This window comes from Pleuronectes platessa, chromosome 12 (genome assembly GCF_947347685.1).
Source record: "Pleuronectes platessa chromosome 12, fPlePla1.1, whole genome shotgun sequence".
NCBI lineage: Eukaryota > Metazoa > Chordata > Actinopteri > Pleuronectiformes > Pleuronectidae > Pleuronectes > Pleuronectes platessa.
In genome coordinates this window covers 26,121,187-26,135,618 of record NC_070637.1, presented here as the reverse complement: position 1 = coordinate 26,135,618, position 14,432 = coordinate 26,121,187, and the positions used below count along the sequence as shown (strand labels likewise).

General features: G+C 46.5%; 1 protein-coding gene across 5 annotated transcripts in view; it reads right to left on the bottom strand.

Annotated features, from left to right (window-relative positions):
• LOC128453012 (kinesin-like protein KIF20B) overlaps positions 1 to 14,432 on the bottom strand; it is a 29,673-nt gene that overhangs the window by 2,587 nt on the left and 12,654 nt on the right. For 4 of the 5 annotated variants that reach the window (XM_053435598.1, XM_053435597.1, XM_053435601.1 and 1 more), the window contains 12 exons: positions 13,962 to 14,384; positions 12,376 to 13,385; positions 12,056 to 12,194; positions 11,630 to 11,752; positions 11,460 to 11,514; positions 11,177 to 11,302; positions 10,770 to 10,900; positions 10,395 to 10,550; positions 9,833 to 10,009; positions 9,483 to 9,665; positions 9,089 to 9,196; positions 8,546 to 8,755 (listed from right to left, as the gene is read on the bottom strand). In XM_053435598.1, coding sequence (XP_053291573.1) covers positions 8,546 to 8,755; positions 9,089 to 9,196; positions 9,483 to 9,665; positions 9,833 to 10,009; positions 10,395 to 10,550; positions 10,770 to 10,900; positions 11,177 to 11,302; positions 11,460 to 11,514; positions 11,630 to 11,752; positions 12,056 to 12,194; positions 12,376 to 13,385; positions 13,962 to 14,384 — 2,841 coding nt within the window. The remainder of the gene's footprint in view (positions 1 to 8,545; positions 8,756 to 9,088; positions 9,197 to 9,482; positions 9,666 to 9,832; positions 10,010 to 10,394; positions 10,551 to 10,769; positions 10,901 to 11,176; positions 11,303 to 11,459; positions 11,515 to 11,629; positions 11,753 to 12,055; positions 12,195 to 12,375; positions 13,386 to 13,961; positions 14,385 to 14,432) is intronic. The other variant, XM_053435600.1, reaches the window with a different exon arrangement.

Genomic DNA, 14,432 nt, shown 5'->3' with positions numbered 1-14,432 from the left:
AACCACCGCTCCCGGTCACAACTTGTTGTCTGCGTGTCTCACAAACCAGATTGTGGGTCAGTGAGGAACACGTGTGACGTCCATTAGAGCCACTCCCGGTGTCTGGGACTTTTCTGTGGATTATGGTTCATATTGTTTTGATTCTTCAGACACTTTTCATGCAGTGTCTTTTCTCCCTGATGTGATGAGTTGAATGAAATGACATGAGAAGGTCTGAGTGTTGAATGAAACACTCAGGGTCAGTGTCTCCAGGTGACTGAGGACTCACACCGTGTGTTGCTCCGTGCTAACTGTCAATGCTCCAGAGACGAACATGGGAACTAAAATCCACAACCAACACAAACCACGTCCAGCAGCTGATTCCACCTCCTCTTCTGCATTAACGACCTTTGACCCTTGTGTCCGTCTCGTCCAATGGCTGCAGCAGGACCTGCAGCGTCCTCACGCTCTCAGTCAGGCTCCACCCCCTCGTGCCTCCACATATGGTCACTAAGACTGTGCTTCAAACAAGCAGCTCACAAACCGATGGGCGAGGTCACGGTGGGTTGATGAAGACACCAGTGTCTCCTCCCAGTGGAGCGGGCCCAGCAAACAGGAGGATGGTGATTACAAGAGCTCATGACCACAGAGCGGTCAGAACAAAGATCAACTGGTAAATCACAGGCTTCACCCTCCAGCTCACCTTCCTCTCCACCACAGCACCCGCTGCCTCCTCCCCTCTCCACCTCCTCCACATGCCACAACCAAATAAACTGAATAAAACCATCAGAGGCAGAGATGTGAAGTGGTTCTGACTCCGCAGGGAGAGAGAGAAGTATGGAGGTAGAGATGTGAAGACAGACTGGAGCTGGAGTGTTTGAGTTACTCAGAGGAGGAAAGAGAAAGATACGGATGAGTGGTGATAAACCAACAACATGAAACGTGAGAGATGAGAGGAGCGAGACGCAGGAGACACAAGATCATGTGAACTGAGGCTGTGGACAAAGATGAAGAGACGCCAGTGAGACGCTGGGACAACTGAAAGAATAAAGCTCTTTAATTCCTCGGAGTTTAACGTGTGAAGGTTTTGTTTGAGTGAAATGAGACAGAAATATGGTTTTCATATTCGCAGCAGCTCAAACACTAAATTTCTGCCACCATGACAGTTTCTAACCAACACAGTGAATCCTGCGACTTCTCATCTGCCACACGAACACAGATTTATCAACAAAGCCAAAGGGCGCCCGCTCTGCCCCCTGAGCCACAGCAGGTGGACTCATCAGTCCACAGCACCTCTGTTGACACGGCCACTGAACTCAAACACCAAAATCACAACGGCTAAAAACTGGGACAGAGATTTTCTGGGACAGCGGCGTCGTCTCCTCTGAGGACGAGGACGGTCAATAAATCGTTAGGAACTCATCTGCAGAGTGGAGAGAGGAGGAGGAGGAGGAGGAAGAGGAGGAGGAGGAAGAGGAGGAGGAGGAGGTTAGAACATGAAGACAAGAGGACAGAGTGAGAGGGGGAGCACTTCATTTACTCATGTGTCCTCAAGTTGTCTCTCTGAGCGGAGTCACACGGGGCAGCAGGTGATGACGACCACAATATAAAGAAAACCCTCCAGCGCCGACAGAAGAGAAGCAGAAGGACGAAGCTGCTCAACGTGTCACATGGAGCAAAGATCTTTTTAACCATTAAATCTAAATTATTCCAGTTTGTGGGAAAACCAACATTAACAACGTCTTTGCACCATTTGATGAAAACAAAGATACACTGTCGTGAAGCAGTGAAGCTTAAAGTTTGACAAAGTAAAGAAAGTTCGAACTTTTCGAAGAGTAGAAAAGGAATTATTCATTTGTGTGATGGGAATGTTTCTGTCATGTAAATGAAATGGTTTTCTCCAGTGAATAAAGTGATGCTCGGGGAATCGATTGTTAATCATCTTTCAGAAAGTTGTGGTGATGAAATAATCCCACAGGAACCTGAGCTGAGCTCATCATTATTACATTTCATCTACATGTAGATGTTGTGGTTGTACGAGACGAGTGATTCCAGCAGCGACTCAGCACTCCAGAGCAGCGTATTAATATTAATATTAATATTATGAATCCAACATCCAGGAGCATCGAGGCTCAACCTCAGAGGAGCAGTTACAGCTCGATTGGAAATTCCCCAGAAGACAGAAAAAACAAAAAGCTCTAATAAAACGTCTTAGAAAACTCTCTGGTCAATAGCGCCCCCCCCCCCACAGGGTCTCCTGGTGAAGGACGACTCATCTGACCCGGTCACTGTCTCCTGCGCTCACGTCAAACTAAAGCTCATCAACCTGTTTACTGATTTATTCACTTAGATCTAAATTCTGATTTCACTTCAATAAACAAAACCGAGTCTCTGTGACTGAAGCTCTGAGTCTCTCAGGTCACTGAGCATTAAACTCCAACCTTTCAATCTAAAACCAGCGGATTAATGTCAAATACGGTGAAAGTTCTGCTATTTTTACTGAAATATATATTTCATGGTAAAATAAGAAAGGAATAACAATGTTGTGGGATTATTGTGATGGAGGCTGATATGGAATTCAGCCTGTTCCGTGTCCTGGGAGCTATTCTCCTGAAAGAGCATCAATATAAACAGTTCCTGAAACATCAGGGGCTCCGGTGTTTAATGAGCCGAACAGAAACCGTCTTCAGGTTGGAACATCTCCTCCTGAACACACAGTATCTGATCCACAGGCTCCGCCCCCTCAGCGCTGCTCTTCACCTCCAGGTTCAGACTCACGCACATCGTGGAGATTTGTTTTGGAGGGAATCTGTGACATCACATCCTGATGTGAGCCGAGCGTCTTCAGGCATCTGTCCCACTTTGCTTCGTGGTGTGAGAACGAGTTAATGCTCCAACAAGCAACCTGTAAATATCCTCATGGGTGAGAAGCATCACTCTGATTATGGTTTGTAATCAAATGTAAATATTCTCCCACTCAGGAGAGCCACAGGAGTGAGACACAGTTTCCTCACTTCCTCACTCAGCCTCCTGTCTCCTGTTGGACAACAGCCACTGAAGAGGCTGAAGCTGAACGAGGACGACTCACTCACTGTCTCATTTGGCTCGAAGCCTCATGGTCAAAGTCTCTGTCCGTGTTCACACTTCAGCTGCTGCCAACTGGAACCTGCTCTATGCAGCGCGTTGAGTGAAAACCTCAGAGGAACAAGATCAACACGTGAACACTAAGCTACCTCGGTAAGTGATGATGGAGAATGTGATGAGGGATGAAAACATTAAGTTGTTTGATAGAATAAAAATATCTACCTCACGTGTCGGTCGTCGTTTACTCCTCCTGAAAATGTGAGACTTAAGAAAAGAAACAACTTGGTTAAGGCCTGAGTGTCGTCTACATTTAAACACTGATTACAAAGAGGACATGTGAAGCATTCTGAAGACAGCAGGTCTAACATCAGACACACAAACGTGTCGCCTCACAGGATTCACTTTCTCTGAGCATTTGCCTGAAAGCTGCTGTTTTTAAAAATGATTTATTACTTTTATTGGTTGGAACTGTTTTCTTCCACCATGTCTCAGGTGTAGTAAAAACAATTTTCTGTACGGCTGAGCTTCGACAGAAAACGACACGGTCCCAGTTCTCTGCAACAAACTCAAAGGTCAGAACTTCTTTTTCTCTTCTCTTTTCAGTGTTCAGTGTTCACTGACCTGGAAACAGTTGTGAAGACTTGTTTCCGTTATGAGTCTGAACGATGACTTCACAGCTGATTAATGCCTCTTGATAACACAAGAGGGGCAGGACTAAGCTTTTCATTAACATGCTCCACTTCAGTTCATCTGATTTGGATCCACACCATCTGGTGCTTGACCTCACTGGGCCGACAGATCTCTGCTGTAACCAGACCGTAAATCTAACAACTTAAAATTCAGTTCACTGGATTTCAGGCCGTAGAGATTGGAGCCAAACACATTCTATATAAATCTAACCCTCTCGTCTTTCAGGTTCCCTGTGAACATGCTCGTTGGTGTACGTTCACATTCTGGGTCGGTCCCAGAAGAACCCGACTTCAATGTTTCATGTTATTTTAAAAGGCAGAATTAAAGCTTTACACAGTTCAGACCCTCGGGCGGATATAAAAAATCCCCGGGTGTGACGATGCCCCCCCCCCCTGCAGCATTCATGTTTAATGTTAAAAACCAATAGGCCTCCTTGTGTGTGTTGTGACTGGTGTATAGTTTGTGTTGTTCACAGAGGGGAGGACATTAATATGAATGTGTTGAGATCCGTGTGCTTCTATAAACATGTAGACGCACACGTGATAAAGTCCCAAAGGAACAAGTGAGAGAAGAGAATATGTTTAAAATGTTGAAGGTTCACAGACTGAAGTGATGAGTTAAGATCTGAGTCTCTTAAGTGATGGAAAGAGTTTACTGAGAAATTCAGTTTAATATTTGTGGATTCTTAAAAGCAGCTCGGTGGATTTTCCGGAGCTCGACTGAGTCATGTTCTAGTTTCTGTCTTATTTCCTCATTTGTCTGAAAAACACTTTAATGCTGTGGAGCCTCCTCCCTTCGATTATTCCTGTAATCACATTGAATGAATGTGAATATAATGTGATATACAAATGACCTCCCGTCAGTCACATAAACCAGTTTTTCATCATTTATCTTAAATGTCTTTGTTCTCAGCAAACATATCGAACTGTGTCAAACCACAGGAGTGCATTTCACTGAGTGGAGAGAGGAGGCTTGAACCCTCGTGCTTCATGTGAAGGAGATTCGTCCTCTTCAACACCTACACACCAACAAGCCCTCACACCAGAGCTCTTCCCTGACGGAGGCTCCAGTCATTTACTGTTTGCATTTTCCTTCGGGATGAAAAACTACTTATTCTGGGATGTTTTCCTCACTGATGACACGAGACGTCCGGCTGTCAAACCCGTCTGGTCTCATATTCAAGGATCTCACATTCATCACCGGTTGTTTTCATTCCACCGACCTGAACAATGCAAATGTGTGACTGTGAGGACGAGGGCGTCAGTCTCCCTGAGCTCTGTGAGGACCTATCAAGTATTGTCCCATTAATCAGACCTGAACCTGTTCTCTGCTCCTGCCGCCGCTCGGTCGGATCAAGGTGAGGCGAGAGACGGGTGAGGGGGGGAGACATGATGTGGAAACGCCCTCTGCAGACAGATCTCTGACTCTGAAGCTAAACGCAGAGTACTATACTGACTTCATAAGAAATCAATATTATCCATAAAAGATCGATAAAACTGAAACTCCATATTCAGTTAAATCGACATCGCTCACAACTCTACGTTCACACAACGGATCCACAAAGTCTTTACTGTCCACTCAGACAGCTTCAGCCGTAGTTGTGGCATCAATGCAGTTCTGTCACTCACACGTCAACCTGTCAGTCACTCTGCACCCGTCACTCCAAACCTGACGTGAGAGTGAACCCCCGCTGTCACCACAGAGGGATGCTTCTGTGGGACTCGTGCTCTGATTGGCTGTTTGTCTGGATGCCGACTCCGATCCGGGGGTTTGGTCAGATATGTTTTTTTAAAAGAGGAGGAACATGTGCTCGAGTGTGTACAGGTAGATGAGTTCATCCTGTGAATGGTACACTCCCTCGTGTGAGAGTCAAGATAAAGACCAGTCTCTGTGTTTCCAGAGCAGCAGGAAGTGCTTTCATTCCAGAGTTAGTGATACAGTGGAGACGTCATGTGATCGGATGTGAGATCTGAAGTGTCTCAGAAGGAGACTCTCCTGCTCCCCTCCAGCCGTCCGACCCACAATCCCTCCTGTTTCATCTGGCCTCCACCAAACGCCCCCCCGCCCAGCTTTGATCTTTCATCTTCCTCCTCTCCACTGCAGTTTTCCCTCCCTCTGCTCTTCCTCCCTGGCTGGCGTCTCTAACCTCTTCCCCTCAACCAATGTCTCCCAGTTTATTCTTTCTGTGCTTCCTCCACCTCCCTCTGAACTCTTCTTCCTCCATTTATTATGCTCTCTCTCTCTCTCTCTCTCTCTCTCTCTCTCTCTCTCTCTCTCTCTCTCTCTCTCTCTCTCTCTCTCTCTCTCTCTCTCTCTCTCTCTCTCTCTCTCTCTCTCTCTCTCTCTCTCTCCTGTAGATCACTCACTGAATGTGTCGACTCTCTCAGTTCAAACCTCCTCCTGTCTTTCTCCCTCTCCTTTGTTAAGATAAGGTTGAATTCTTTGCTTTCCAGGTGGAAACTGGGTCATTGCAGTGGCATTACTGGAACCAGATAAAGAACAAAGTGTCTCTGATGCTGAATGGGATTGTTAAGAAAGAATATGCGCCTCAATTATAACCTAGATCCTATTTCTCCACTTTTTAGGGCCTCAAGTGGATCAATCTTCAAACACATGGGCTTTTATATTCTAACGATTTTAATGTAAATGTCGTGCGGTTTTGGAAAGGAATGAAAAACATCTCTCAACCCTCAGAACCTGGGAGTCTGCCCCAGATCCCCAGAATGAAATCTGAATCTGCGTTACGAGCGGCCTCCCCAGCAAACAGGCCAAGTCTTTCCAGCTCCCTCCTCCGGAGCTGCTCTTTGGAACCACAGTCATTAGTGGACTTACTCCACGTCCAGCTCTCCTCAAAACCATCTTCATCTTTTATTCAGAAAGGTTCAGTCTGAGTGGAGCGAAGAGGACTGTGGTCCAGAGCTTCATCTGGGAAACTGATGTGTCTCTACAGAAACCCCAAAGCAACCTGAGGTGACTGCTGCAGACTCACATCCTTCTCCAGTCACACAATGTGCACACCAGTGTTGTCGATTTCAGTCAAACCTAAAATGACACGTTGTGTAGCATCTGCTAACTTAAAAGCTGCAAATTAAAACCTCCATGTTAAACTGTTTGCAGCACAGATCACTGACATCAGCTCCTCATGTCCATCTGAACACTCAGGAGACGCAGTGTCCTTCATTTGTCCTTCTGCGTCACATTGTCTCCTGCAGCCACGCTCATGGTGCTGTGAAAAGTAACTTCATCAGGAGTAAACGTAAAACACTGAGCACGTGTGGATTTGAATTACTGACATCAGGTGTTTTCACGCCTCAGCAGAATATATCAGCACCTTCTAAAAAGATAGAGCCTCCTGGGATCAGGAGCAGAGAAACCCAGTGTTTACCAGGTGAGCAACCAGCTGCAGTGAAGATAGTCTGAAGCTAGATGTGGATCAGTGGAGTGAGAAGCTCCACTGGTCATCACACCAATAACACAGAACACAATGAAAGAGGCAGCAGGAGAACACCGACTGGTTCTTAGGCCTCGTCTGTGGTTTGATTCCTTCTTCATGTTTTAATTCATAAAGTCAATGGGAAGAAAAAAAAACACCCAAACTATTATTGTCCGTTAACAGAGATCTAACTTTTGGCATTTGTTCAGATCTTCAGATCCTTCAACACAGAATGAAACCATTTCCACCATTATCATATCAACGCACCTCATTAAGTCCAACCCCTTAGAACCATTAGCCTGTACCAGTGACATTAAACTGGAGTCACCGCCCTGAGTACGTCTCCTCCAACCAGACTACGTAGTGTTTTTACAGAGGTCACCGTGACCTTTGACCTCTGAAATCAAATCAGTTCATCTTTGAGTCAAAGTGACAATTGGTCAAAATGCAAAGGAAAAAGGGATTTTTGACCCGAACCCGGTCGGTGAGCTTCAGGTCTTAAAATGTTGAAATGGAATCGGATGTTTTTCTTCAGTGATGTGGAGGAAGCCGAGTGAACAGAGACCTTCACAGGAAGTGACAGGAAGGGACAGGAAGTGACACGGGACCTGGAACATGAATGTGTGCAGTGTCTTTACTCTCTGTAGGAATACAATGAGGTTTCATGTTTATTCTACTTAAATTCATTTTATTAATATTTATTAGAAAGGCAACATTTATAGTAAAGTGTGGAACCTTGTACCAAAGAACACATTTAATAATAAATTCATTATTATTTATTTACTGTATCATGAGTGTAATATGTACAAATATATTGTGGTTGTGTTTGATGTGTGTGTGTATGTTACATTGGTTGTTTGTGTACATGTGTCTCCATGAGCGTGTGTGTCACACCTCTGGGAAACAAACGTAACCGAGGCTTTAGCCCACTTCCCTCCCATCAGTGGAAACAAACCAGTACACGAGAGCAGCTCCTCACTGCATTTAATGGAATCCCAGTGAGACGCTGCCCCGACAACGACCTTTAACCTGTCGCTCAACTGTTCTGAGATCAGTGTTCACCGACCCTCTGTAGTACAGAGCAGTTCAGAACTCAGATGTTCCTGAATGGCACTGAAGTAAGTCTCTTGTTGACCTAGTTCCTTTGGCTCAAACATCCACAACCAACTGTCTCCATCTCTTCTGGAGACTGGAGACAGTCAAAGTTCAAAATACATTCAAGTTCAGCGTCTGAGCAGAACATGAGTGAGAAACATCTGAACATAAAACATCTTCTCTGAGTCGTTATCTCGTGTAAATCCACGAAGAGTGAAACCTGAGGATGTTGAGGACCCTCCCTGATGAGTGATGGGTTCTTACCTTCTCCATCTCTCCGCTCTTTCTCTTTCGCGCCGAGCGGGTGATCTTCACGGTGACGGCGCTCTCCTCCCCCTGGCGCCTCAGGGCCATGCGGTTGGGCTGCAGGGGGCTGAAGGAGATCTCCATCTCCGGCCGAGGGAAGCGGCTCGTCCGTCCGTTCTCTGTGGAGATCTCCGACGCATCCAGAACAGATGGGAAGCCAGCAGAGCCCTGCGAGAGACACACACACACACACACACACACACACACACACACACACACACACACACACACACACACACACACACACACACACACACACACACACACACACACACACACACACACACACACACACACACACAGAGAGAGAGAGAAAGATATCAGTCAATCAGGAAATAGATTTTAAGTACAGAGGAAATTACCCAAATCCAATCACGATGTTTTGTGTTTCACATTTAAGTTAAATATGAAGATATAAAACATTAGAGAAAACTCAACCCTTCAGACTCAAGCTCGTGATGCATTTTGCTGAATGAGGTCTCACCTCCTGTGTGAACTCACCTGGCTGCTCACTGACGCTCTGGGGTCCGTCCGTCCTTCTGACTTCTCGCTGATGGCTTCACTCTGGGGTTTCCCTGCCAGTGGAGCAGGGCTCTCGCTGCTTTTCTCCTGTCATAGATGGAACAGGAAATAGATGTTTATGTAAATGATGAGAATAAAATCCATATATCATGTTGATAAATTGAATGTGTTGAGGCTACACTCGTCTGTCCAGTGGAACCTTAGCGTCTGTGTGTGATTATTTCAGAGTGACGACAACATGAAACACAACACACATCACAGTCCTGGGTTGTTCTGAGGAGTTCCTCCTGGTTCTCCTCAACACAAGGTCAGAACAAGGTCAGAACAAACAATGTCCACATCCACAAGAAACCACAGATCTCTTCAGACCGACCTGAGGGACCGTGTCCACCTGGTGGACAGTGGACGCTTCCAGCTCCTCCTTCAGTCGCTGGATGTCGGCTTCCCTCTCACGCAGAGCCGCCTGCAGCTCTGCCACGTCCACACCACCCACACCACCGACACCATCACCATCACCACCATCATCACCACCGACACCATCATCACCACCGACACACTGCAACAGGAAGTTCATGGGCTCTTGGGATTCGTTTGGTCAGTGACATTTCTCTCAACCTTCAATTTTATGGATCCACCAGGAAAGAGCTTTGAAGAGAGAGAAGTTGTAGCTTCTCTCTCTTCTCCCTCCGCAGTTTGTTCTGTGACCTCCTTTGTTACACTGACCTCTGGTGGCGGCTGTGTGGATTTGTGCCGTAGCTCCTGGATGAGTTTGTCTTTCTCTGCCTGACTGGAGAGAAGTTTCTGGAGCTGAACCTCTAAAGCTGAAACCAGAGTGTCTCTCTCCTTCCTCCAAGTCTCCATGGTCTGATCCTTCTCCGTCAGCTGGGACGACAGCGCCCCCTGGGGGAAAGAGATGGGGGGGTAGTTTAGTGCTAAGTAGAGACTGCAGAGGTCTTTACCTCAGAGGTCGCTATGATCATTAAAAACATCTAAAGAAGAGACTTTGCTGTTCTGAACTTCTTCATGTTTGATTCACCAACAGAGAATATTAGACGGGTCAGATAACAAAGAGCTGAACAAAAATGAGACACTAAACATCTTGATGAGCCAGTTATGGAAAATTATTTGACTGGGAGTTCAAACTAGATTCTGGCTGACCAACTGACAAACTGGGCCGTTGTCAATAATCTCTACCAGTAGCTTCAGGACAAACTGTGACTGTACAGATCCAAAAGGATTCTTCATTCTGTGTCTCAGCTGTTCTCCATGTCCAGATGTTCCTCACCATCTGGATCTGCTGGCGAGCGAAACGTTCTCTGTCGTCAGCAAACTTCCTCATTTCCTGGTTCCTCTTGTCCTCGGCCTCTTTAGCTTGGCCAATCAGAGAGAGCTTCTCCTCCAGCCACTTCTTGCGTTCGGCCTGGTGTTTGTCTGTACACAGCTGTAAACAACAATGTTGTTTCATTCATTTTCGAAGCATTTTGTGAATTAAAATCAATAAAAAGGATGGAGCAGGTGTAAGAGCAGCTACAGATCTGATAACGCACACTACTGTAAATACTCTTCACTGTCAACTGTCCTGTTTTCTTCCATCACTTTGTATTTGATCTCTGCTCCTTCGCTCTAACACAACATGTATCTATATAGTTCCCATCATTACCTTAAGTTTGTCCTGAGCCTGTGCAGCTTCCTGTTCGGCCTGTCTGACGTCATGTGACGAGCTGTCGACCCGACAGTGGGCGTCGGCTCCACCGTCCTGTTGCCACAGCTTCGCCTTCAGTTTGTCCACTTCTGAAATGTGAAAAAAACCTGTTTCTTTACATTGCAAAGTAGAGTGAATATTTGAATTCTAAAGTTTTGTTAGGACAGATTAGTCGTCTTTGATTCAAAGCAGATGATGCCTCCACATAAACTATAAATCCAGATATTTAAGGACATTTTTAGCTTATTGTTAAATCTAAAATTTAAAAGAATCTGACTTTTTTTCAGTTCAATTTATAAGACGATTGCACAGGTGCTTTGTTTTTCACCCTCTCCCCTGATCATTCAGGCCCGGTGTCCTCTTACCGTCGGACAGGTCCTGGATGAGGTTCAGCTTCTGCTCCAGGACGTCCTCCATCTGGGCCTGGGTCTCCTCCTGCTCCGTCAGAGCCAAACGCATGTCCTCCATCACCCGTCCTCTGGCTTCAAGCTCTGCAGATCAACAAAACAGAGAAGAACCAGTGAGTGTGTTTTCAGCTTTGAAATATATTACAGGATTGTTCTCATGAATATTGGGTCACTCACTCACTCACTCACTCACTCACTCACTCACACTCACACACACACACACACACACACACACACACACCTTTACAGGACTTCTGGTAGAGCGTCTGGTCAGACTTTGTGTCACATGACAGTTCCTGAAGAGACAACATGAAAACATTAAAAAAACAGTGTGAAGACCGAGACAAATTAAATCCACTGGATCATTCTATGTCTCAGACAGAAGAGGGCGCTGTTGTTTTCCTGGTTCACCTGTCTGAGCTGCTGGATGGTTCGGTCTCTGTTGGCCACATCAGACTGAAGCTGCTTCTTGGTTTTCTCCGTGTCCGTCAGCTTCTGTCTGGAAACCTTCACCTCTTCCCTCATCGCAGAAATCTGAGGAAAACCACCACAACACTCACTCGTAAGTCAAAGTTGAAGCTTCCTGACGTTTCTATTTACTTATTTTATATCGAGTGAAATGGTTTTAGGTTCAGATCAGTTTTATGTTTCTTCGTCTTTTTCAAAACTAAAATGATGTTTTCAATTTGGTGGCAAATTATGATAAACAAAGGTCTTTGATCTGAATCTAAATGTGTATCTTTATCTAAGTGTCTCCACACTAAGATAAAGACACAAAGTCCAAAGTCAGCAGCTCTTCTACATTTGTGTTGACAGAGTACACAGTAGTGTGCCGACCTCCTTCTGGACCTGCTGGACCTGCTTCTTGTAGTCAGCCAGCTTCTCTCTGAGATCCGACACGTCCTCCTCCTTCCTCTGTAGCTCCAGGCCGAGGCTCTCCACCTTCTCTGAGGCCTGCTTAGCGTTTTCCTTCAGCCTGACAAGGGACAATAAAGAAACATTCAAAAAGAAACACCTCATGATCTCAACATATCATGATGAACTGAAGATGAGTTTAAGAACCAGGCTCAGAGTGGGGAGGAAACTCTCCTCTCTGCTCCAGTACAAATTAAAAAACAACTTGTAAAGTGTAAATGTAGCAGAAGATAAACAACCACCTGTCGATCTCGCCGCCTTTCTTCTCCAGCTCCTCGTCCTTCTGAGCGATGGCCTCGTGGGCGACAGCCAGCAGCTCCCTGCGTCTCTCCGCCTCCCTACGTCGAGCCTCCTGCACCGCCTGGATCTCCTCCTCCTCCCGCCGCTCCAGAGCCTCCTGCAGGCTCTTCTGCAGGGCTGTCACCTGAACCTCCTTCTGCAGCAGCTTCTTCTGCAGCTCTGCAGACGCGCTCTTCTCCGTCTGTTTGTCCTTCTCAGTCTCAGTCTCTGAGGAGGCGAGCGGAGCTTTGGTTTCGGAGGCAGACGCTTTAGCTTCTTCTATGTTGGAAATCTTTTCTCTCAGGGCTGCCACCTCTGTCTGGAGTTCAGAGTTTAACCTCTTGACCTCTTCTTCAGAGCAGGAGGAACCTTTGACCTTTGACCTAGCCTCTTCCAGTTCGGCCTTGAGCAGCTCTGCAGTTTTCCCCTGTTCGCTGATCTTTAGCCTCAGATCATCTAAGACTTTGTCAGAAGTTTCTTGTTGTTCACTCAGTTTGCACTTCAGCTCCTCCAGCTGGATTTCTGAGGCCTGTCTTTGTTCGTCTTCTTTGGACGAACGCTCTTGACATTCAAGCTTAGATCTCAGCTCATCCAGTGTCTGCTGTGACATCACTTCCTGCTCCTGAAGCTTCTTCCTCAGCTCTTCAACTTCGTGCTGTTGATGAAGCTGCTCATTAAATTGCTCCAGCTGTTCTTTCAGCTGTTGCAGCTCACGCTCCAGCTCCAGTGTTTGAACGCGCTTGTTCTCATTTTTCTCCTCCTCATCGGCCAGATTCTTCCTGAGCGCTGACACCTCGTCTCTCAGCTGATCCCCGACGCTGCCGGGCGGCGCTGTGGAGCTCTGCAGCTCCAGCTTCAGGCTTTGAGCTTCCAGCGTCAGGACGTGGATCTGAGAAGTCTTCACCTGGAGCTGCTTCGAGTGTTCGTCCAGCTGGACTGTCACATGATCTGCTCTCTCTCTCTCACTGGTCACCTGCAGGTTTATCAACAACAACAAAAATTGGTCTTTTTGTTTTGGGATGAAAACCAACAAGTCACCAAGCAGCTGATGAGAAGATTCAGAGCATGAAGCACACACGCACTCTAACATACACACACTCGCTCTCACACACACACATTCTAACATACAGACATGCTCACACACAAACACATGCGCTCTCACACACGCTCACACACACACGCACTATAACATACACACACGCTCACACACACACGCTCACACGCTCTCTCACACACACACACACACACACACACACACACACACACACACACACACACACACACACACACACACACACACACACACACACACACACACACACACACACACACACACACACACACACACACACACACACACACCATCAACAATAATCTGCTTGGCACTAAATGATTAACTTCTCTGTTCAGTGTGTGATGTTTCTAATGAGTTGTGGTTTTGCAGTAATCGAGCAGCCTAATGAAAACCAAACCTCACAGGAGGAGAAGAACTCTTCTCTAATTATTTACAGTTTCATTTCAAAAGGTTAAACATTAAGCTCTGGTTCACCTGACGCTCCACAGCTTCCACTTTGGAAGTCAGGTCCATGACCTCCTGTTGGTGGGCGTCCACCTGCTGCTGCCTCTTCTCTCTCTCCTCTTCCAGGCTGCTGGTCTTCATCCTCTCTGTCTCCAGAAGAGAGCGAGTCTCCTCCACGACGCTCCTCTCTTTACTGAGAGCAGCGAGCGCCTCCTTCACTTCTGCAAGAGCTGCTATGGCTTCCTCTTTGTCTTTACTCTCTCTTTCCAGGGATGCTATCGCCTCATCTTTGCCTAGCTTCAGCTCGCCCACTGAGGCAATGGCGTCCTCCCTTGCTTTCCTCTCCTCCTCTAAAGAAGCCAGAGCCTCCTCTTTGCCCAAAGTCTGGTACTCCAGAGCAGATACCACATCTTCTCTGTCCTTCTTCTCCTTCTCCAGGGCTGCCAGCGCCTCCTAGGTGTCAGAGGAAAGACGAATTAAACAGCATCGAATATTGTTATT